The sequence below is a fragment of the Bidens hawaiensis genome, unplaced genomic scaffold (assembly GCF_021521415.1).
Source record: "Bidens hawaiensis isolate Kalapana, Puna unplaced genomic scaffold, B.hawaiensis_p1.1 tig00039583_1, whole genome shotgun sequence".
Taxonomy (NCBI): domain Eukaryota; kingdom Viridiplantae; phylum Streptophyta; class Magnoliopsida; order Asterales; family Asteraceae; genus Bidens; species Bidens hawaiensis.
The window spans coordinates 1-23420 of record NW_027496970.1 but is presented as its reverse complement, the minus strand read 5'-3'; the positions used below and the strand labels follow the sequence as shown (position 1 = coordinate 23420).

Sequence of the window (23420 nt, the reverse complement as noted above, 5' to 3'; positions counted from 1 at the left end):
AATACTGGTTTTACATAAACAGATCAATAGTTACCTATAGCTAGACTTTGTCCCCAACAAATCACGCAAATAAGAAATCAAAAGCAAGAATTCATCATGTTTTCCGAAATGATCAAACCAAGAGGATCAAGTATGTGTTTACGTTTATCGTACCTTCTCATGATACCTGAAAATCCTTCTAGCTCGTTTGTAGCTTATTCAAATGAGATGATATCAAACTTTACAAGAAAGGTGTCCATACTCAAATCTAGGGCCAAAGTGCAATTCTCATGAGCACAAACTCTCAGACAATCAAATTATCAAAGTACAAAGTACAAAGAATACATGATTAATATTACACATAAGCTTATTACAATTGATAATTTGTCATTTAAAGTGATAAACCTGACTCCTCATCCTCATCAAGGCCACCGACGTAAACAAAGTAAAGTGTCCAAATCAAACCAAACACGCCAAAAAGGATCCACCCGAGAAGGTTGTTGCTTAGACCAAAGGGCAGCCCGGTCCCTTCCGTGCTCATTCTCTCGTCCACTAGAGCCATGGCCGCGGGGCTAGACATGGTTGCAGCCACCGCTGCAGCCATCAATGAGGATGCACCCATCCTCAACCTCGATGCACCATCATTGGATGTGACAGCGGGCTTACCTTCCATGGAACATCTCACTTTCCCCATCTTGCTCATTGTTGGCAATCCTAAATAATATAATTAACAACTTCTATTATATGATTGTATATGCATGATTATATATGCAGGGTCAACTCAACCATTTTAAATGCCTAAAACGAAGTGCATATCCGTCCCTTTTAAAAATGGACCCTAAATTTTTTGTTTTATTATTATTACTAGCTATGGGCACAAACGGGTCAGGTTAGAACATGTCATGTCAAAAAATTACATTAATCCATAGCAAACTAATAAGCATGCATATTCTTCAACAAATAGATTGCATTTATTCAAACAAAAAGTTACATATATTATATATAATAATATATGTATGTAATTAATTATGTATACATTATCAACTCATTATATGATTTGGATGATCTTAACATACCAAGAACCGGAGAAGCATGGGTGGTGGTGGGCTTTTGGAGGAGAGATAATGATGGTGATGTGGGGGAAATGGAAGCTGAGATGGATGCCATCTTTTTCTTCTTCTTTAGTTGGGTTGCAAGAACTTGAAGATTAAAAAATGGTGAATGCAATTCAAAGTTAAGGGTTCAATTTGTGTTTTTATATAAAGTTGAATGATTTTGATTGTACCTGGCCTTAACTCCACATAAATTAGATTACATGGATTGCACCTCATCTTTATTCCACCACTTGTTTTGCTCCACGTGGCGTGACATCTACAAATCATCCTGAAATGTTTGGGTTCTTTCTATGATCATAATAAAATATGCTAGTTTTATATATATGATTTTTTTAACAATCCAAAGTTAACCTATTGTAATATTGTATGTTATAATTTATACCGACAATTTAATCAATTACATATTTAACTTTTACTTTTATTTTTAAAGATGGTCTCACTTGAATATTCATCATACATTTACACTTAGATTTTCTCTCAATCTCGCTAACATATATAATGATAAATGAATTGGGTGTGGGCATTATTTATAAGCGAAATCGAGTGAAAATCAAATACAAATATGTGATAATTATAAGAAGAATTGTCTTTATCGGCGAACATGTAACTAAGAGTTCCCCCGATTAAATTGTCTAAATGGAGTATAATCTACTATTAAATTGAGTAATGGAAATGAACTGATTTAAAATAGAGAAGAACAAGTCTTTCATTGAAAATGATATACTTGGGCTTTTATAATTTGGAGCTCAATTAAGAGGCCCGGTACCATCATATGGGCTCCATATTATCGATTCACTTGTCATTTGTTTTTTCAAACTAAATATTATTTAGAAATTAGAAATGAAACGAAAATTTGATTCTGAATGAAACATCAACACTTTTCATTTAGCCCTGTTTCCGGATGTTAGATTATATTTAGGTATATAGGATTCGAACCCTTAACCATACGTGGAAGGATCTCGTAACATATTATTTTAATATCACTAGGCTATAGGCCTTTTGACAGTAACTATCAGAATTATACCTTGGTATGCTATATTTGATTTGATTCATTTTCTTAACTTAAGATCAAGTTTCGACTGATAAGTACAACAAGTAACTTTTAGCTACATAAGTTCATGAACGGGGGATTTTTGATTTCGTAAGAAACCGCAGCAATATAAAAAATCAAATAGCGATAGATATAAGTCCTTTTGCAAAACACTTTACAAATAAAATAAGAAATACAAATTTGGAATACGGGTCCATTTCCAACATGACCCTCAAGAATAGTCAGTGTTTGGGTTGTCATAGATAACACATTTAATAAACAAGTTGTGTTTAGGTTGACATGTTTAATTAAACAAGTCATGTCCAATTAACTATTTATCCCATTTAATTAAACATATTCACCCACTAACTTGTTTAACCCCGCTAACCCCCGTTTATGACATGTTTGACCTATTTTTACAACCTACCAATCCGATTAACACATTTACGACCTAACCTGATTGTTCACCAAACCGTTATTTCATTTGACACGTTTAGATAAATGAATTCAACGATTTTTAAGTGTGTGTAGTGTGTAGGGGTCAGGGTTACGTTTTTGAAATGTATAAAAATAAATATTAGCTATACATTTTAAAGATTATATAATCAAAAGTAAGTTTAAGTTTATACGAGTGAGTTTAACAAACAAACTGTAACATTTACCGTTAATAATACGTAGTAATAATAATAGATAAGCAATTGAGTTTGGGAGAGGATGGAGATGTCGTCGTTGAACATCGCCTCAACAAGATGCTGTCGTCATCCTTCATCAGGTCTCTTTCTCTCTCTAATCTCTTACTTACACACACACATATATATATATGTATCCGTGTGTATTTCAATTTAGGCGTAGTAATGTAAAAAATTGATGAAATTTGAGCGTTGTAGCTGATCAAATGAATGAATGAATGATGCATGTACCGTTATTCTTCGAATTCAATGATAAATGAACCTGTAAATTAACACTCTCAATATTGAACATTTGAATCTATCTCTGCATGATGCTTAGAAATTGCATTAGTTCACATTTGTGTGTGTGTGTGTGTGTGTGAATCTGTTAGACCTAATAGGGGATTATAATGGAATTGTAACATTTGTATGTAATTTTTCAAACTTATTAATCAGATTAATTGGATCATTGAATTAGTAAGTATAATTTTTGACCAGGTTTGACCGATTACCGATTTTAGAGGCCGATTAGTTGAAATCAAATCAGCAGCCCAGCAATTAGTAATCGGCGCCTAGAACGGATTTTTACAACACTGCATTTGTGTTAACTCGAAATTCCTTTATTGAAAATTCCATAGATGATTGATTCACTCTACTGATTGTTTATAAAAATATAGAATAATAATCATGAGCTTCTTTGTGGTAAGAATTTGGGAGAACATTAACATTCGGGCCTAATAGTATATGTGACACCGGTGACACTAACAAATATTTTGTAATGTTAAAGGTACAGATATGGTGCTGCTCAAGAAAGTCAATGTCTCTCATTGCTATCTAGGCTCGGTTTTTATGTTTTACAATAAAAACAGATATCAGCAGTCACTTAATCAAAGTATATCTTTATGGCATAAGAAATACCCAGTTCAGGTCCACTGTTAATTCGTTTTACTTGTTAAGTTTTCCTATGTTTTAATGCTATGCATTTATTTATTATATCGGTTTCATTCTGTAGTTATTCATTTTCAGGTGTTATGCAGCCAGAATAAAGATATTCCTATAGTAGAGGCTCGGTGTGTCATTTTTAAAAGTACTTCTATATGATTATTGGTGTTTTTCTCTATTATGCAAGTCACTATCTACTAGGCGGCGATATCAACCTGTCTGTTTATTAGGTCAATCTGGAATCTGGATAGTGTTTTATCTCAAATGACCAAATGGATCAAACAGTTAAATCAGACTGAATTCAGTTAAAAGTCTATTCCCAATGCAAACAACCTCCTAAATCTTGTTATTTAAGATTTAGATTACTACTGTAACAATATTGCTTCATTAATCTAATTAGCACATTAATCGATATACAGAAGTATGTGTTGTGTTAAGTGCTCAGTTGCATGGAAAAGCTAGTATGTACTGAGTACTGACTTGCATCAGTTTTGGCATGTCATGTTGAAGCATAGCAGCCACATAGGCAGTTAACGGTTTTCATTTATTTATACTTATCTTATGTTATGTAAAGACTTGTTGCTTAATAATGTGACCATGATTTGTAGGCCTGAAAAAAAAAGGAAAAACATCCAAGTTTCAAAATTTTTAGTTTTAGGTAACCATTACCGCTACCAAAAGTTTCTAGTTAAGGCATTGTGACCTGGAAACCAGTAAAATGTTGGCGTGGCAGTTGATGTTTCCATGTCAACTGGTTATCTTGGGTAATTAGCTTAAATCAAATGTTTTGAAACTTAATGGTTTTTTTCTGACCTAAAATAAGTTGGTTACCCAAAGCATTAATAAGACCAAAATTTTGTTACCTTTTGCAATTAGCCCTTATGTAGTAATCTGTCTCTGCCCTACAAGACTGCATGCTTGAGATTTGAGATGTAAGGGATCCATCTGTTATTTTTGTTATGTTATTAGAGTAAAGACTAAAGATGTAATTATGTATTTATCTAACTCGGTTTTTAAGTTACTTTCCATTTTCTCCAGGTCTATGGATGAAATATATGATACTTTGGCTGAGCGTCTGGTGCCAACTGCAGCTTCAGGATCAAATACCAGTTTAACGTAAGATTAAATCTTATAGTATAGAACAATTAAGCTACTTTGGGGTACATGAAATATTCTTAATTACATTTATACATGTTTTCAAACATTTAATAGACGCCTTATGGTAAACATGGTCATTAGCTTGTTGGTTTGATTGATTGCATTATTTTGATTTTTTAATCAAGATGTTGGTTTCACCTATAAAATTTTTATACTCTGTCAATGAAATAAATATTACACATATAACTATATTATATATGTGATTCATTAAATTTTTTATATGTTGGATAAACTTAGTGAACAAACATGTCTTTTGGCAGTTTTACCCAATTTCCTTATGAATGGGTTCATTGGGGTTATGTTTTATCTTTAACGGGTCTACCGGATAAAGTTAAAAAACCAACTACGAATAGGTCTGTAAGCGAACCAAATGTTTAGTAAACAGGTCGTTAAGTGTTAGGCGGGAAGTTCATTTGTGTTCGTTTATTTAGTTAAACGAATGAGCATGAGCACATGTATGTTCGCTCATTTATGTTTGTTTGTATACTTTTATTTAAGTTCGCTCATTAGTATATTCACTTAAATTTTTCACGCCTATTACAGTTTAGTCTAGTTTTAGTAACTGTTTTGGCACAACACATTGTTGTTCACATTTAATTTTAATTGGTTTTAGCTCAGTTATGCTTTCTTTGACTCTTAGGTATATACGTTTTTTTACATTCATGAACTGTTCATTTATATTGTTAAACGAACACGAACACATTCATTTTCTTAATGAACAGACACAGGCAAGAAAACCCAGTTCGTTTAATTGTTTGTGTTCGATCGTTTGTTCGGTTAAAGTTAAATGAACAAACAAAACTGCTCCATTCTTGTGTGTTTGGTTCATTTACAAGGCCTACTATGAAAGAACAATTAACAACCATACCCAGTAAAAATCCCACCAATAGCAATTAATAGAGAGGTTGCTTCCAGAGAGACCCCCAGCTCGAAAACCACATAAATTGTTTTTTGTATTCATACACCACACACAAATTGTTTATAGAAAATTAGAAAGTATTTCATGGTCAACATACCAAAAAGTACCCGTTTTGTCCCGTTATCCAACCTGTTCGAACGGTCATCTGATCTCCAAATTTTCTTCTTTTCTCCATTCAGGCATATTGTGGGCTTAGCAGGCCCGCCAGGAGCTGGAAAGACCACCATTGCATCAGAGGTTGCTAAACGTGTAAACAAATTATGGCCTCAAAAAGCATCTGCATTCGATTCTCAAGTTGAACCACCAAAGATTGCAGTAGTTCTTCCCATGGATGGTTTCCATCTTTATCGTCACCAGCTTGATGCAATGGAGGTTCATCTTTTAATCTCTCCCAACTATATGTTAATTAGAGTGTCTAGATTTCCAATATAAATAATTATCTTATTGACTCATATTCACAATAATCTGTTTCTGAAGTTTGGATGAGTATATTCTGCTTCTGACGAATGGTTCACTGAACGCTTGGTGGAAAGTTTGTTTGTGTTCGTTTATTTAATAAAAGAACGAACATGAAAACATGTCTCGTTCATTCATATATGTTCATTTGTTTTATTTGTTTTATTTGTTTATTATTCATTTAAAATAATTATGTTCATTACAAATTTACAATTTAGTCTAATTCTTTGAAATTAAAATATCACCTCTTTCAGTTTAGTCTAGTTATATTATTTCTTAGGTCCAGCAGATTGGTGTTCTCATTTACTTTTAGTTGATGTTCGCTCAATTATATTCATTCATACTTCATCTATGTTCATTCGTTTGTGTTCGTTTACATTCGTGAACCGTTCGTTTATTGATTAATAAAAGAATATAAACAAACACGAACATGCCCATGTTCTTAACGGACAAACACAAATAAAAAAAACCATGTTTGTTTAATTGTTCATGTTCTACGGTTTAACAAACGAACACAAACATTTCATTGTCAATTCTAATTCTCTTACTGTTAACCTTTTTTAGGATCCAAAAGAAGCCCATGCAAGAAGGGGAGGTGAGCTACTTCACTCATCACATAATTTCTTTCCAAACGTTTCAATCAATTTGATAATAACCGTTTTTTTATGTTGACAAATCAGCTCCGTGGACGTTTAATCCTGATTTATTCTTGAAATGTTTGAAGACATTGAGAGAGCAGGTAATTTTGACTTGTTTATATCAACCTAACTGGTTCCCATCACGTAAATTTAGAGGTCAATGGGTGTGTCAAAATGGGCTCGGATTGAAACAGATCATTCTTAGTGCACATCAGATTGAATCAAGTCATATTGGTTTGGCGATTTGGCCTTTTAAAAAACATCTTTGTCAATTTTCTAAAACTTTCATATAATTTGTTTAGGATGTTGGTCTCGGCTCGCTTCAAGCTCTATTTTTTAAGCTCGAGCTCGGCTCATTCATTAGTAATTAATAAATATAATATATGTTATTTAGTTATTTTTATCATAACTTTATGTATTATAATAATTTTGGTATGAATATATATTGAATATATTAAATAAAGTTGTATAAATAATAAACTCATGAGCCAACTTGAGCTCGATAAATGAAGCTTGTGCTTGAGCTCGTTTACTATACAAGCTTAGTTTTAGGCTCAAGCTCAGGCTCATGCTCATTTATTAAACAAGCTTAATGTTAAACTTGTGCTTGTTTTAGCTCATCTTAATTCGAGTTTTTAGCGACCTGGTCTTCAGTAGCTCACGAGCAGCTTGGCTCGTTTACACTCTAATTAAAACTATACTTTAGGTGGCTTTCAACCCATTTGACTCGTTGCCTTTTATGAATTATTTATTTATTTTATTTTACCTGTTTACCCAAATCTGCTCAATTGTAACTTAACGGATCGAATTGCCACCTGTACCTATTATTTACTTACCTATTTATCTTCCATATATTTGACAGTGGATTTGATGATTAATTACAATTTCAGGGGTCAGTTTATGCTCCGTCATTTGACCATGGTGTAGGAGACCCGGTTGAAGATGATATTTTTGTGAATGTTCAGTATGTATTATAATCTGCAAGATTATTACTTCGCCTAATTTATTAATCCTTCAACTGATATATTAATAAATTTCCTTACAATCTTTTTGTTCATATTATTATATTTGCAGGCACAAAGTTGTTATAGTGGAAGGAAATTATTTACTTCTGGATGATGGTAGTTGGAAAGAAATACCATCAATACTAGACGAAAAATGGTAAAATGTATTGATAAATGGGTCAAGTTTGATTATACTTTGTCTCTAACGGGTCAAATTGGTCAAACTTTAAAATTTTTGCTAAAATATTAATGGGTTGAACAGGTCAAACTCAAAAATGACCCAAAATGTATTCACAATGCATAAAAGTGTAAATCTTTCATAATTCTATTATGTATAACGTTCATGAAAAGAAAAGACAAAAAGTGTGTGGGCTGACCCGACCCATTTTTGCCCATACCGACCCACCCCATTTTGCCTGGGGGTGTAAATATCTAACATGACACAAAATTCGCAAGTTTTTGATTTGGCATAAACGAGTTTGGGTCAGTTTTGGGTTGAACTCGTGAAACCCCTTTAACTAAATTGGTCGTGTTTGGGTCAATCCGGCGGGTGGTTGACCCATTTATTTTTTTTCTTTTTTTTTTAAATGTGATTTTTGTAAAAAATGAAATTGGTTGGGTGTCTTTTGCCAAAATTTAAAACTAAAAAGGAAATTAGCATAAGATTTTATAACTAAAGTGTAACTGTTTTATATAAATTTGTATTGTTTTTGTTGTAAAATGTAAATTTTAAGTGTCGATATGTGAAAACATTAAATAAAATAATAAAATTTTTAGGCCAAGCGGGTCGTGTTTGGGTCAACCCATGATATGCGTGTCATGTTTAGTTCACATGTCAGACACGATTTTTGGACCCGGAAACATGGCCTGTTTAATACCCCTATTCTGCCTCTAGTTTCTGGAACCAAGTATTTTTTATATGCTATCCAGAAAAATCAGATTAGTTTTAAGCTTTGATTTTATTTTACCATAGCTTACTCAAATTCAATATGGATTAAAGTGAAATAAAACAATAGCTGTTTGAAGTTTGGTTATAAATTTTTTTGAAGGTTTGTTGATGTTGACATTGACATAGCAATGGAACGGGTTTTGAAGAGACATATATCAACCGGTAATCACTTTTTATTCATGATCCCACATGCATGTGCATATGCATCTGAATGATTGTTTCTGTCATAAAGAATGTGTATTGTTTTCATCTTTTTGTTAGGTAAAACCCCTGAAATCGCCAAACAACGGGTAAGATACTAACTAGAGTTGTCAATTTCAACTTATTACTTATGATTGTTTCCATGTGGAGCTGTGGGCTATAATTCATTGATAATAGGACTAGGGATGTGAACGAGCCAAAATCGAGCCTGAAATCGGCTCGTTTAACTTAAGAAAGCCCGAGCTAGACTTTTGAATAGTTTTTGGTGCTCAGGCTTGGCTTGTTTATTATTTATTAATTCTTAATCATTTTATTCTTGTACATTTATAATTATATTAGATATATTTATTATTATGGTTTTTATAATGATAATAACATAATACATATTATTTAATTATTTTTTATCATAATTTCATATATAATTATTATTATTATTATTATTATTATTATTGTTATTATTATGTAAATATATTAAATAAAAGGCTCGTTAGGCTTGTGAACCTAGTCAAGCTCGATATATGAAGCTCGAGCTCAAGCTCATTTAAGCTTGACTTAGTTCAAGCTTTATCGAGTTGATCTCGAGTAGCTAACAAGATGCTTGGCTTGTTACAGCCTAAAAAGGACAAACCGTAAAATAAAAAAGTTTACCTAAAAAGAAAATAGGTCAAACAGTTCGAGCAGCTTGATTATTCGTAAAAGTATATTATTGTTACTGTTAAAAGTGATATTAAGTATTCAATCATATTTAACCAAGCTATGTTCTTTTATGGAAAAATGATTTGGACAAATAAGTGTTTCTGTTTAATGTGGCCAGTTTAAGAAATACTCCAAAATTATCTATTTTAGTTGACATAAATTTACATGCAGATTGAGTACAATGACAGACCAAATGCAGAACTCATTTACAAGTCCAAGAAAAATGCGGATTTAATAATCAAATCCGTTAATAATTGAAGGTAAAGCTCACCTTTTCTGTGACGGACATAAGTTTTGTACTGAAAGTGACTCTGTGTGTGCACGCGCACCTGCGTGTTTTTTATTAAGTATACGTGAAATGGTTGAATATATGAATGAGAGACTGTGTTTAGTGTATTGGTTTTCATCATACAAGATTTTAAGTGCTATGGTTTATTTAACGCAAGCCTGCATGGCGTAGCTGAAAAATGGGTGTGTTGGGTAACTGGTCTGGTCTAGGAGAAGTTGTATACTTATTATTACAATAAATTTATTATAAATAATAATTAACTATGTATATATTTGTGAAGTATAAAAATACCAAATGAAAAAAAAAATGAATAGAAAGGTAAAATATCAAAAGATAAAAGATGCAAGTCGTTTGGACTTTGGTAACACGATTAGACGAGTCACTGGATTATGTTAAAAGATATGGTGTAAACTGTAAAGATATAAAGATGAAGGTGAGCTTTAAAGATTTTTCTGACTTAAAATAAATTTATATGTTTAAACGAGCATGTATATCGTGATAATAATATTATTTTTGGTGAAGATGATGGTGGTAGAGAAGTACCCGAATGTTTTGTGTGCGAAAGTGAATTGAGTACTTTAACACCATCCTCTATAATTCGAGTATCTTTTTTATGAATTGGGTAGAAGTGAGGTGTTTGCCATTGATTAGTTGGTTGCGTTTGAGAATTATGGTAAATCGGGTTGTCCCCCCCCCCCCCCCCCACCCCCCTTACAAATATATTTTATGTACATGTCTACATATGTTTCATTTTTATAAGATATTGAGTAAACTGTTTTTTTTTAAGGTTGGTTATTTTAAAACGAAAAGGGAGTAGCTGTAAGAATAAAAATATGTTATGTATATTTATTTATATGGTCATCGTTATCATTTATATTATTATAGATCAAAACATAGTTTATCACAATAAAAAATACAAAAGAAAAAAGAGAAACTAACAAGGCATTAACTCCATGTTAACATTTTAACATTATTGTTTTCTAATAAATAGAGCCGTATGAATGATGGTTGTTTATATATGGTGTGGTTAGGAAGTCTAATTCGTTACTATAGATATTGATGAGGGTGTATGCCCAGATAAATCCTTGTAGCTTGTATCCTTAACTTCTCTTGATATGTTTATGTTTATAAATTTGAACATATACCATATTTTTTTATATATTAAATCGTAATTTAATTAAAGGTCAATTAATGTTTTGAGTAAATATAAAACTTGTATTTGAAACTTTATATAAATTACTTATATTTAAAAGTCGTCTGATTTTATAAAAAAATTTAAAGTTTCATTCTTGTTTTTTAACAGTTTTATGGAATGCAAACGGAATTTACATAATAGTTTTTAAAACTTAAGAACTATAACAAAATGCAAAAATATAATAATGTGAACAAATGATGGTATGGGAGACTAGCATAACCGACAACAAGGATCAAAATAATATCAAACGAAATCAAGCACATTACCTTTCAATACATAAAGCAATATATGATATGACACTTATTTTTTTATTTTATTAAAATATTCCATGTCCTGAAAACTCATGTTCCCCGAGCAATAGATTATCTGGACTAGTTTATCAAATTCAGAACCTTATGCGGAATAAAATAATCTTTAAACATTTAAATAAGTATAACGAAACAATTTATAATTAGTGAATATTTAAAGGTCAAAAGGGTTTTGAATTGTAATTTGCAAGTTAATTTTTATTTAAAACAATTATGTTTCGATCAAAAGTTTAAGCCAGCCAAGTCACTCATAGATCATTCGAGATTCATTAGTTATATACTCAAAACATGCAAAGCTCAAGAAGCTCTAGTTCAAGTTTGACCTTAAATTGTAGTACAGTTCTTAATCAAGCATGAGCTTAACTAGGTCTTGTGACTTGACTTTAAGTGCGCGGAATTTGAATTCTCCACCTTCTAGACAGATAACAGACACCTTATCATCAAAATGTCCCGAAATACAAAATGAATATTGAATCCCCAACTATAGAGTATGTGAAGCTAGTCCCAAAAATCAATCTTTATTATAGAAATCTGATGGGGAATGAGATGTTGGTACTCTAAATGGTAAATAGAATTTTAAATTCTAAAATTTCAGGCTTTAGTTCATTATTTTGAATCATTTTGTTAGACCCTATTAGCATAATATCTGAACTTATCATAAGTTTAGAATTATATTAGAGCTAACCCAAGTATTAGATTTTGTATTATTAATATATACCCTTTCGGCCTTTCGTTTAGTATAGATAAATAAATAGGGCATAAACCCTTCATTTGTAATCAAACAATCGTATATATACAAGCAAATTTCAGTCTAATTCTTCATGTTAATTTTTGTGTAAATATTAGCAAGTTGTTTATGTCATAAATCATAATCCTATAGACCCAAACATTTAAAGCCCATACTCACAACATGGTTAATCATGCCAAAACCAATCAGTTAACATCCCCAATAACTAAACATCTCATTTTGGTTCGGTTGGACTCAAATGTCAAAACCAAACCGAACCGTCTTATGCACGCTCCATCTAGCAGAAGTTTGATGTATGGATTCAACTTCCCCTAATTTTCACATTATTTTGTACCGATAAGTTCCTAGTTTTTTAATGAGTTCTTGTTACAAAATAAACTATGATTAATATTATTTAATTAATGCATCTTGTTGTATCAAAGACATTCATTGTCCCGTGTTTTGGACGTAATGTGGATACCCATAGGCACCTGTCTAATTTGGTGGGCCTACCATCATAGCTGTACCAGCTTGTACTACATGCAGCAACATAAATACGTCAAAAAGTGAATCATAATATCATTGAAGGCATCTCTGAATTGGGCCCAATGTAACTGGGCCACAGGAGACACAAACAGAACGAACGAGTAAACATGGGCCCAAGTTCATTTATGTCCAAATCCTTTGCACGTGTTGCCTCTCAACTAATTATTATTATTATTAATTTCGGTCCAGCTAATTACAATATTACGTATAGAGGTGCAAAAAAAAACCCGTACCCAGAACCGGACCCGAAAAATTACCCGAAACCAGTTTCTTTAATACCCGGGTATTCTATACCCGAAACCGGAACCGACCCTACCCGTAGGGTATTGATAGAGTATGCATTTTGAGCTCAATACCCGTACCCGGAACCGTACCCGATTTATACCCGTAAATACCCGAAACTGGTCATACCCTATACCCATACCCGGTAATACCCGATACCCGATGCCAATTTTCTAATACCCGAAATAATACATGAGTTTTTATTGTATATTTTTATGTTTACTTCACAACTTTTATGTTTAAGTTTTTAAAAAATGCATATTATTAAGTACATAATTTGTACTTTAGTGGATTTACGATTTTTGTAATATAGTTTAAATTTTTATAAATTACAAAGCAAATTTAAATTTTAAACAAACTTAAAAATGTATAAAAAAATTATAAATTCAAAACCCGATATTAATACCCAGTCGTACCCGGACACATACCCGGTTCCAATACCCGAACCCGATCATACCCTACCCGGGTTCATAGGGTTGAGTTTTTCTCCCCAATACCCTACCCGATTTCTCTCAATACCCGATTTTATAATACCCGACCATACCCGAACCCGATTCATACCCGAACCCGGGTATTAGAAAAAACCTGATTTGTGCAACTCTAATTACTTATCTATCAAGTAACAAATTTAAACTAAGATGATTAATAAGCTACTAGTTTGTGGGCACACTTTTGATATGATGCTTAAAATGAAGGAGGCAATACAATTTAACTTGTATTTAGTGTGGCCCAAATGGGAAGGTTATGTTAATTAAATTAATTGAAACAATATATTTTTTTGCTAAATTTGAAGAAAAGAAAGAAAAAAAAAACCCACCCACATATATTGTTTAATATTTATCAACTATTATTTATATATTTTCTTTATTCATATTCATTTATCGATTGCTTAAAAATTTATTCTTTTTCTTACTTTCTTTTTTCACTGGGTCGATGATCAACATGGAGAGAGGAATGTGGGCGTACAATGAAATGTTAAATATGAAATTTCATGCGACCTAAGAATATCTAAATTATTTCCGAAATTACAAGGATGAGATATCAATTAAACGTGTGATGAAAATACAATAACGGCGTCTCCAATCCCAAAAGACGACACGCAGACCCTCCACTAAATTCATCCGTTTCTCTTTTCAGTCTCTCTCCATCTCACATTCTCAACTTGTAGGGGTTCGTACCATAAAGTATTACCTATAATAATATATTGTCGGTCTAGTTAACCCTACCACCCGTCGAATTCGTGTAGGCCACAAACACGTCCAAAGCCAGAGATGCCGATGGCGTGGGAATAAAAAGTAAAATGACCCTACAAACTTAACTTCGACTATCTTTCCCAATATTAGTTCAAGTGGGTTCCACATGGAGAGTGGTCAACATCTTGGATCAAATCCGGGCCAACATCACATGGAGGGTCCGTGATCCGACGACCCAGATTTAGAGGCGTAAACTGGTGTTGGGTTAGGACCATGGTATTCCATGCACCCTTGTCTATCCTATGTTCCCTTCTTGCTACTCATTTCAAGACATCTTTACCTGTATTATCAAACAACATGTCCCCTGCGCTGTCCAATTACATACGTGCAACTCTAGCGCGTGATACTCAAAGCCTTGTGTACTTTCGTTTACATAGAATTTAGTTTTTGAGTTTTGACACATAATTAAAGAAGGTAAATATGGATTATATAAAATATTTTTAATATACTATATTCTAAGGGTGGCTCGTGGAACAACGAAAACAAGTTAGAGCTTTAGGCTCACGCTTAATTAAGGCCCACAAGTCTAAAAAAACATTATATATAGATATATTATAATGGGTAAATTAAACTCAAAGTAATCTATTGGCGTGGTGGTAGGCTTTGTTGTTATTAAAGTATAAGTTATTAGTTCAAAACAATTAATAAGCAAAATTTATTTTATTAAAAGTTGTCATGAAAAGACCCCAAAATCGTGTTTCAATTTAGGCCTCCATATTCATTGAACCGGATCTGCTATATTCTCTAAGGATATTTTTTCACACCTCAAATAATAAGTGAAAAGTATTAAAAAAGAACATGTATTCGTTCAGTATAATAAATTAAAATAAACTTATCATTTCCAACGGAACGCATGTGAGAAGTCCACGAGACGAGGTGTAAGAAAGAGGAGGGCCATTGCGGATGTGAAGATAGAGATCGAGAGTAACGACCGCTGGCACGGAATTAATGATACGCCCTTTATAAGAGAAGGAGGGAAAATGCCGATTTGTGGTTTGTCAACAAGAGTTACGCCAACATAAGTCACCCCTTGGGTTGACCTAATTTCTTACGATTGGAAAGTTGAAAATGTGATATCATGAAGGATGGTAACATGTTATGATTTTTAAAAGAATGAGGAAATGTTACTATCTCTTGTACTTTTATTGCATGTTGTTATTATTGATGAAAGTGAATATTAACTAGATATGAAACCACTTAAAAAATTGATGTGAAACAAGCTATGTTGAATACACGGAAGTACTCTTAAAAATTGTTGACTTTATTTTGTCTACGCAAATAATTTCTTTTATATTCTTTTATTTAGTTATACCATAAAAGTATAATTTTCTTTTATTCAAGTTTTTGTAACATCTTTAAATTTAAGATATTTTGAACTAAGGTCTCACAACCGTGCTTAGGGTTTAACGGTGCCTTTAGCTTATTCAGCTCAGTATATGATATGTTTACTTGATTTACGTAACTACACCTCAGGCTATATATCCTCAAGACTCGATCTTTACATGTTTTGTTGAACACATTTTACCCATCAACTTGTAACATAACTCTTGTTTGTTATTTATACATATCTTACAAAAATAATAATAAAGAAATTGCAAGGTATTACACGCGCATGAGTGTGTAAGTTGGGTTCAATATTCTTGCAATGAATCCATGCACAAAGAGAATAAGTCACCTAAACCATGTCTCCGACCCTAACATTTGTATATAAAACACCTCCCACCTTCACAACACAACACAACTCACAATTCATTCATAATTTACAAACCACTTCTCACAAGATCCACACTTCATTCTCTTTACAAGAAACAAACAATCAAACTCATTGATCAATATTATGGACCAGACCAGAAGCACTTTGGATCTTTTTAACAACGTTGATCTCACAACCGAGCTTCGATTAGGCTTGCCCGGATCCGATGGCAAGCCGGAGAACGTAAAGAGCAGCCTTTCCGGCAATAAAAGAACTTCCTCGGAGATGGGATCAAGTTCTTGTACCGATGAAAACGAGTCAAGATATTCACCACCCACAAAGTAAGTTATTATTATATGTTTAACTTTTACAACTGTACTATGAACTGAACGCCTCTAAGTCAAAGTCCAAACTAGAAACAAATGCATGTGCCTTTTCTATGATTCCTAATTAGCAGTAGGGGCCTCGGCTCCCAAAGGCACATATATAGATCATGTCCCTAGACATCAAAATTTGTTAAAGATTTATATATAAAGCATGAATCCTAGTTGTAACCATAGGAATAAAAGTATTGTAATAAATCCTAATTTAGTTATAAATTCCATATATAATTCAAACTTATGTGAATTGTTGTAATTGGTTTCAGGGAACAAGTTGTGGGGTGGCCTCCAGTGAGATCGTACCGGAAAAACATACTTCAAGTGAAGAAAACGGAGTCGGAGATGGGTTCGGGGATGTATGTGAAAGTAAGCATGGATGGAGCTCCATATTTGAGGAAACTAGACCTTAAAATGTACCAAAGTTATGAAGAACTCATTAAGGGTTTGCAAGTTATGTTTAAGTGCGTTATCGGATTGTACTCTGAGAGAGAAGGGTACAATGGATCACAACATGTTCCAACTTATGAAGATAAAGATGGAGATTGGATGCTTGTTGGAGATGTACCATGGGAGATGTTCATAAGTTCTTGCAAAAGACTTAGAATCATGAAGAGTTGTGAAGCTAGAGGGTTGGGTGAATTTGTATAAAGCAACAAATTAACCCAAATTGAAAGAAAAAAAAAAGGTAATGATAATAAAATATATACAAAAAAATGAGGGTTTTGGATATTTGAAGAAAGATTCAAAAAAGAATTGAAGATCTTGGCGGTTTTTGAAATTTTAGGAAGAAGGTTAGGGAAAGAGTATATACATATTTGTTTGTGTTTTGATTAATATCAAAGTAAAGATGATCATGTAACATTTTTTTCAAGTTTCTTTTTGATGTTATATGGAAGTAAATATCAATACACATTTTTATTTTTTAAGGACTTGAGAGTTTTGGTTGGTTACTTTAAACATGATTATTAACGTGTGAAATACAAGTTGCTAGTGCTGAATCATTTGGTATGTTATCTTGTCCTTTCATCATAATTGTTGTAGGGTTGTACTTTATTGCATAGTGCGTGTGGTATCATGTTATATCACAAAGGGTCCTTGTTTTAGTAAAACCAGTTCTATCATTCACACCAGCACCGCACTACAAGCGAACGTTTACAGTCGCTTGTAAACAATAATTTAGCTTCATTGTGAGTCACTCAGATCATTCTAATTTAAGACAGTTTCCTATAAATGTAAACTGCTTAGTTGATTTTTACGGATCCAACGGTTATATCTCCCCATACTAAAATATATATCATGACATAAAAAACTACCAAAAACATTACACGTGGAACAAACCGAAGCCATCCCACAACTAACCAACACGAGCACAAGGCAAAAGATGGACAGATTCATATAGACAATTTTTAGGGATGTTTCTCACTTTCTTGGACTGAAGGGAAGTTAATAAGGTGTGAAGTGGTCTCCGAAGGAATCTGAGCGTATGCTAGCATTTTGATCAAGAAAAGATTCCATTCGTGATTCTAGTTTCGATAACTCAGATTTAATCCAAGATGGATTCATCCTCCCTTCAACCCATAACGCTTCACCTGTGTCTTTGTGCTTAAAATCCGGATAATTTGGGCTTCTCTGTCAACCAATTCAACAAGCAGAAACATCAGAATTTACTTTAAACGAGTCAAGTTGGTAAAATTTAGAAATTTTAGTAAGGGCCGTATCGGTTACCTTATTCTTCCTATTGTCCCACCAATCAAACAGGATTCGCAAAAAAACTCCTGCCATAGTTTCTCTACGGATCCTGTACCTGTACCGTTTGCTGCATAATTCTTTTGCTTTTTAACTGTGCACAAATGACAATATAGAAAAATTGAGGATTTTGCTGATAAGACCAAAAAAGCACAATAATCTCACAAGAAAATGTTTTCTTTTTCTAAAGCTAAAAAATTGCAAGAATTATCGTTTTTTCATTCTTGTCTTATAATCATTTGCCCAATGATGTAACTAGAAAACACTAATACCATTGATCCAGAATGGGATGTTGGTTTAAAAACAACTTGAAATGTCAAATACTCAGTAGAAAATAATTTAAACATTAAGATTCCCAGCCTTAAATCTCACCCCAAAAAACGACTTGAAGTGTCAAATATTCAACTACACCTCTAACTAGGGGTGCTTAGTATTCAAATCGGCTCGAAAAACTAGAAATTCGATTCAACTCAATCGAATACAAATTTATGATTCTATACTCACGAAAGAATTTTATGATTTTATGTTACCACACTCATTATTTTGGATGTTTCAACTTTGAATGATTTTATTTTTTTTTGTTGTAAAAAATGCATGTTTGTAGACATTTTGAAATTTAGAATTAAACCGTATTATTTTTTTTTCCTAAATTCAAATCGAATTTCAAATCGGCTGCGAATTTGAATTTGTCGAATCTATTTCAAATTAGAATCCAGCTTCAAAATTTCAAGACCCCTACTTCTAACAACTCTATGTTTTAATAATTTCAAGTTTCTAACTAGTAAAAAACATCAGAATACTATATATCACACTTCTTTTCAAGATTATATAAATAAGTATTTAGTATTTTAGTTCTAATGTAGGTAAACAGGTACTGGATCGGGCTTGGTTAATCAAGAAGGTATTACCTAAAAGCATACCCATCCCAAACCCGCAAATAATATTATAATTAATCTAATTCCCGGTCTTCATGTTCGAACACCTGTCGCAAATGTTTCACACTTTCACCGTCCCTAATCTAGTTACAAGCAATGTTTTAGTGTTTTTGCCATATCATAATTTTAGATATTTGACAAATAATCAAGCATTTGCTGAAAATTTGTGTATGCTCACAGATGCAGGCTTCAAGACATATATCTAACCCGTAAACCCACCTGTTACGCACCTCTATCCAACTAGATAACTTTCACGAAAGCTTTAAGAAATTAACAATTGATGCATTTATTTGAGACGAAGGTAATTTATAAAAGTAACTAGTAAATACCAGTTGTCATATAGCTCGAGTTGGAACTAGAATTATTACTGTAGTTGAAATCTCCATTATTAGATGGAGCTGAGGGCGCACTTCTCTCAACAAATTTTAGCTGTTGAACAACTACCTGCGAGTGGTTTAACAGAATTTGAAAAGAAAAAATAAGACAACTCCTTGGAAAAATAGAGATAAAAAGTTTAACAGAAATAATATAAATTAAGCTAATTACAAAGTAACCTTATAATATGTTTGTTGCTTCCCATCATCACCATCAACTGTATCTGAAACAAGGCGACCCGTTACATATATTTGCTGCCCTTTTCCCACATGCTGAGAAGCTACATGTGCCAGTTCATCCCAAAAATGTCAAATTGATCCTGGAAACACGCATAAATGTTCATAATTATATAACCCACACAATTATCAAACACAGTTACATCTAGGGGTGAGCACAAAAGCGAAATAACTGAATTGTTACCGGAATAGCTGACAAAACCAATCTGAACTGAAAATAACTGAACTCGATAAAACACCAAGCGTTTGTCTCTATGTTTTTTGTTTAATCCAATTTTTGAGGTCCAATTCAGATAACAAAAAAACCGAACCAAAATAACCAAACCCAACAAAAAAAACAATTTCAACCAACTTACACGAGACTAATAAATAGTGTAGCCCAAATACTTCAGCTCCAAATGTGTAATAACCAATAATTAATTAATAACTAACAAAGAAAATTAGGCTCAAAATTTCAATCCCAAATAGTAAAAACAAAACCGAATTAAACCCATTGTAAAAACCGAAGAAAAAAAACAAACTGTTTTTCAAAACCTCAACAAAAAAAAAACAAATTTTCAGTTTTTCTGTACGGTTTGAGCCCAAGACCGACCCATGTACACCCAAGTTACCAATTCACCAGAATCAAACCCTTGCAAACAACATAACCCAAAACTGAAAACACAAATCAATCATAATTCATAAAATTAATAAATTATTAACCTGTAACATTACCATGTTTGTATCAGTGGCTGATTTCCTGACGGCAAGGCGACAGGAAGCAAGGACCTTACCGGAATTAAGTTCCTTAAACTCAACCGGAGTTCCAACGTTTCCAATCAGCTGAACCGAATTACACAGTTCCTTCTTCCATGAAACCTCTTCCGGTCTAGGGTACTCTTGACTGTTTCCGGTGAAACTTAAACCTTTCTCGTACTCGTAGTGGTCGTTGCTCCTGGTATTGTTGTAATCAAACGATGATTTAACATGGGTTTCCGAGTGATAGTCTGGTGTTAAACTTTATTTTGTTGTTTATTGATGATGTGGGAGCATATGATTCTTTGCTGCAGGTGTGTGTTTGAGTTGAAGTTTATTGGGAAGCAAGTGGAGGCTGTTTGTGAGAGATATTTGGTGCAGTATCGCCGTTTGCAGAAAGATAAGAAAGAACCGATTTTTTTAGTTTACTTCACTGGGTTTTTTAGGGTTCGAGCCCGGATTCAAGGGCGTTAGACAGTCCGAGTTTGATGTTTTATATGGCCCAAATATTGATTTTTACTGAATTTTATTCCAACCTTGTGTCATCGAACACATATTTAAAGGTCGAGATGCTTGATTTATGTTATAACGCTTAGGTTTGTTGGCTTGTTTTGGACTTCATCGGGTACAGCCTCAGCGGGAAAGGAGGCGTACATGCCTAGTCGTGCTTGCACGACAAAACGTCTCGCTGTTATCGCTTGCCTAATGAGCTCAAGGCAGGACAAAAACCAACAGACCCTAATGATAAGTGGGGGACCCATTGGTTGGCATTTGGGCGCCACACGGAGTCTTTAGAACATAATTCTGTGACACTAGGATGGTAATAAAGGCCTTTGATGGTTAAAAGTAGAAGTATGGTTATTCGTGTAACAGTTAAAAAAATGATTTTATTGTTGATGAAAATTTAACGCGTATAATATTTAGAAAACCTATATTATTGATACGGAAATTTGAGTCATCTATATATGAGATTATGGGTTTAAACAGTTTTGATTCAGTTTGATCTGTCGTGTTATCCGAATAATGAACACACATATCCATTTTATCAAACTTTGCTAGGTGATTAAGCTAGAAACAATCAATTTAATAAAACCCTCACTTCTAACTCTCTATACTAAATGGATAGTCGGTTATTTAAATTGACATTCACTCTGGTTATAACATTGATGTTATTCACAATAGACATTTGGCTATTCAAACTTACACTCACTCTTTCTATTACATTGACTCTTGCTATTTTTTTTTCATAATCCCATTTGGTAACACTAACCGGTACAATAAAAAACCGATCCGTAACCAACATTAACCGTATAAAAGAAACCGGTTAGTTTAAATACCCGAAACCAATGTTGGAAAAGTAAGTCTACAAGCCCGAGTACTCTCCGAGTACTCGCTACAAGGTATGGTGCCAGAGGGGGAGTTTCTTTAACTCCGCATAGTTATTAAAAAACTGTTCAAATGTGGTCAACATCAGCCAGAAATACATCTAGTAGGTTAATTTGGGCCTATTTTGACTTAACAATACAACATAATTCGTATTTTTAAAATATTAAAAAACGAATATCATGCTTGGGCCAAAGCATGTCTGCGGTCGAGTATAGGGCCATTCTTAAGTACCGTTTGATGGTCCCAATGTACCCAGAAGACGAAACATGTCCGATCTGCCGTAAGGCTTGCCTGGATAAATTTGGAAAGCATGTGGTTCATTGCAAGAAGATGCCTGGGTTCAAATACCGACATGATTGGGTGCGGGACGTTCTTTGTGACATCTTAAGGCGAGCTGAGAATATCAGCTAAAAAGGAAGCCCCCGTAAACTTCCTTCCAGACCCCACGGAAGGGAGATCCACTCTACGACCGGCAGATTTGGTCGTCTTTGGTTGGGCCGGGGGAAAAACACGCTTGTGCTGACCTCACAGGGGTATCTCCTTTAGCTGGTTTGAGGGATAATGGGTTTGTAGCTGGGCAAAAGCAATGAAACGGGCTGAAACGAAGAAGGTGGAGAAACATGCTAAAGCCTGCGAAGAGAACCAACATGTTTTTGATCCTCTGGCTTTTGATACCTTTGGCTCCTTGGCACCGGAAGCTATCCGTTTTCTAACCAGGGTCCAGCGGGTTTGTGCATAGCAATGTGTCGACTCCAAAGGGGCAGGGGTATGTCTTTAGCAGGTTAGGGTTTGCAATTCAGAAAGGGGTGGCGGCGCAGCTTGTTGCCCGCATACCTGCTATGTTGATGTAATATCTATGTTTTCTAAAATTGGAAGAATATAAGTAATTTTTTCTATAAAAAATAAAAAATAAAAAAAATAATTAATGATTAACATTTTCTAAAATAATTTTGTATTTCTTTTATTTATATTGATATTCACTTACTTTGTTATAAATATTAGTAAACTTATATATATTTGAAATATAATATATTACCCAAAAAATTAATTTTCTTTAAATTTATCATGTTCGAGTACTATTCGATTACTCCCCGAGTACTCCCTCCAAGGGGGTCGTCCGTCTAGGGACCCGCCTAGTGACTTTTGCAACATTGCCCGAAACCATTTAGAAACCGATTAATTTCAAAAGGTTAACAAAATTAATGTTAAAAAAAATGTTTATTTCAAGGTTAATAAGGTTAAACAAAAAATATTTTTATGCTAAATGATATTTATATACATCATTTAGCCCAAGCCCAATAAGTTTGATGACCCAAAATAGATCATCACGTGGAATTGTGGAAGCCACGAGTACAAACGTCGTCACGGTGCGTAGACGTTAAACATCCACCCCCAATTTGTTCGCCGTCAGTCACACCTCAAAAATGTTGGCTCGATTGGCATCCAGACGTCTGTCCGAGATCCGTCAAGCCGTCCGTCAGTTCCATCAGGTCTCTTTTTTACTTTCAATTCCCTTCAATTTTGTATTCATCGCATCATTATCTGAAATCTATTAATTGGTTTTTCAGACAACTCGATC

The 23420-nt window shown here is 33.5% G+C and overlaps 3 protein-coding genes and 1 long non-coding RNA gene across 5 annotated transcripts; 2 read left to right on the top strand and 2 right to left on the bottom strand.

Annotated features, from left to right (window-relative positions):
* Positions 1-312: 312 nt before the first annotated feature.
* LOC143591362 (photosystem II reaction center W protein, chloroplastic-like) lies at positions 313-1244 on the bottom strand. Its single transcript, XM_077071590.1, has 2 exons — positions 1056-1244; positions 313-693 (listed from the first exon to the last, which is right to left on the bottom strand). Exons 1-2 carry the CDS (start codon positions 1144-1146, stop codon positions 371-373), a joined length of 414 nt encoding a protein of 137 aa, XP_076927705.1. The 5' UTR covers positions 1147-1244; the 3' UTR covers positions 313-370.
* A 1530-nt stretch (positions 1245-2774) lies between these two features.
* Positions 2775-10528, top strand: LOC143591357 (putative uridine kinase C227.14). 2 transcript variants are annotated; one of them, XM_077071586.1, is made up of 12 exons: positions 2775-2896; positions 3580-3719; positions 3819-3862; positions 4773-4850; positions 5991-6183; positions 6832-6862; positions 6948-7006; positions 7796-7869; positions 7980-8066; positions 8959-9020; positions 9120-9148; positions 9927-10528. In XM_077071586.1, the coding sequence occupies exons 1-12, from the start codon at positions 2839-2841 to the stop codon at positions 10011-10013; spliced, it is 942 nt and encodes a 313-aa protein (XP_076927701.1). In that variant the 5' UTR covers positions 2775-2838; the 3' UTR covers positions 10014-10528. The 2 variants fall into 2 exon arrangements, with proteins under 2 accessions (XP_076927701.1, XP_076927702.1); XM_077071587.1 differs by having other exon boundaries at positions 2819-2896; positions 3586-3719.
* A 5453-nt stretch (positions 10529-15981) lies between these two features.
* LOC143591358 (auxin-induced protein 22D-like) lies at positions 15982-17136 on the top strand. The gene is made up of 2 exons (XM_077071588.1): positions 15982-16389; positions 16695-17136. The coding sequence occupies exons 1-2, from the start codon at positions 16193-16195 to the stop codon at positions 17074-17076; spliced, it is 579 nt and encodes a 192-aa protein (XP_076927703.1). The 5' UTR covers positions 15982-16192; the 3' UTR covers positions 17077-17136.
* A 1026-nt stretch (positions 17137-18162) lies between these two features.
* On the bottom strand, positions 18163-19789 carry LOC143591361 (uncharacterized). The gene is made up of 3 exons (XR_013145652.1): positions 19664-19789; positions 19439-19553; positions 18163-18268 (listed from the first exon to the last, which is right to left on the bottom strand). It is a non-coding gene; the product is annotated as an uncharacterized LOC143591361 (long non-coding RNA).
* Positions 19790-23420: the final 3631 nt, after the last annotated feature.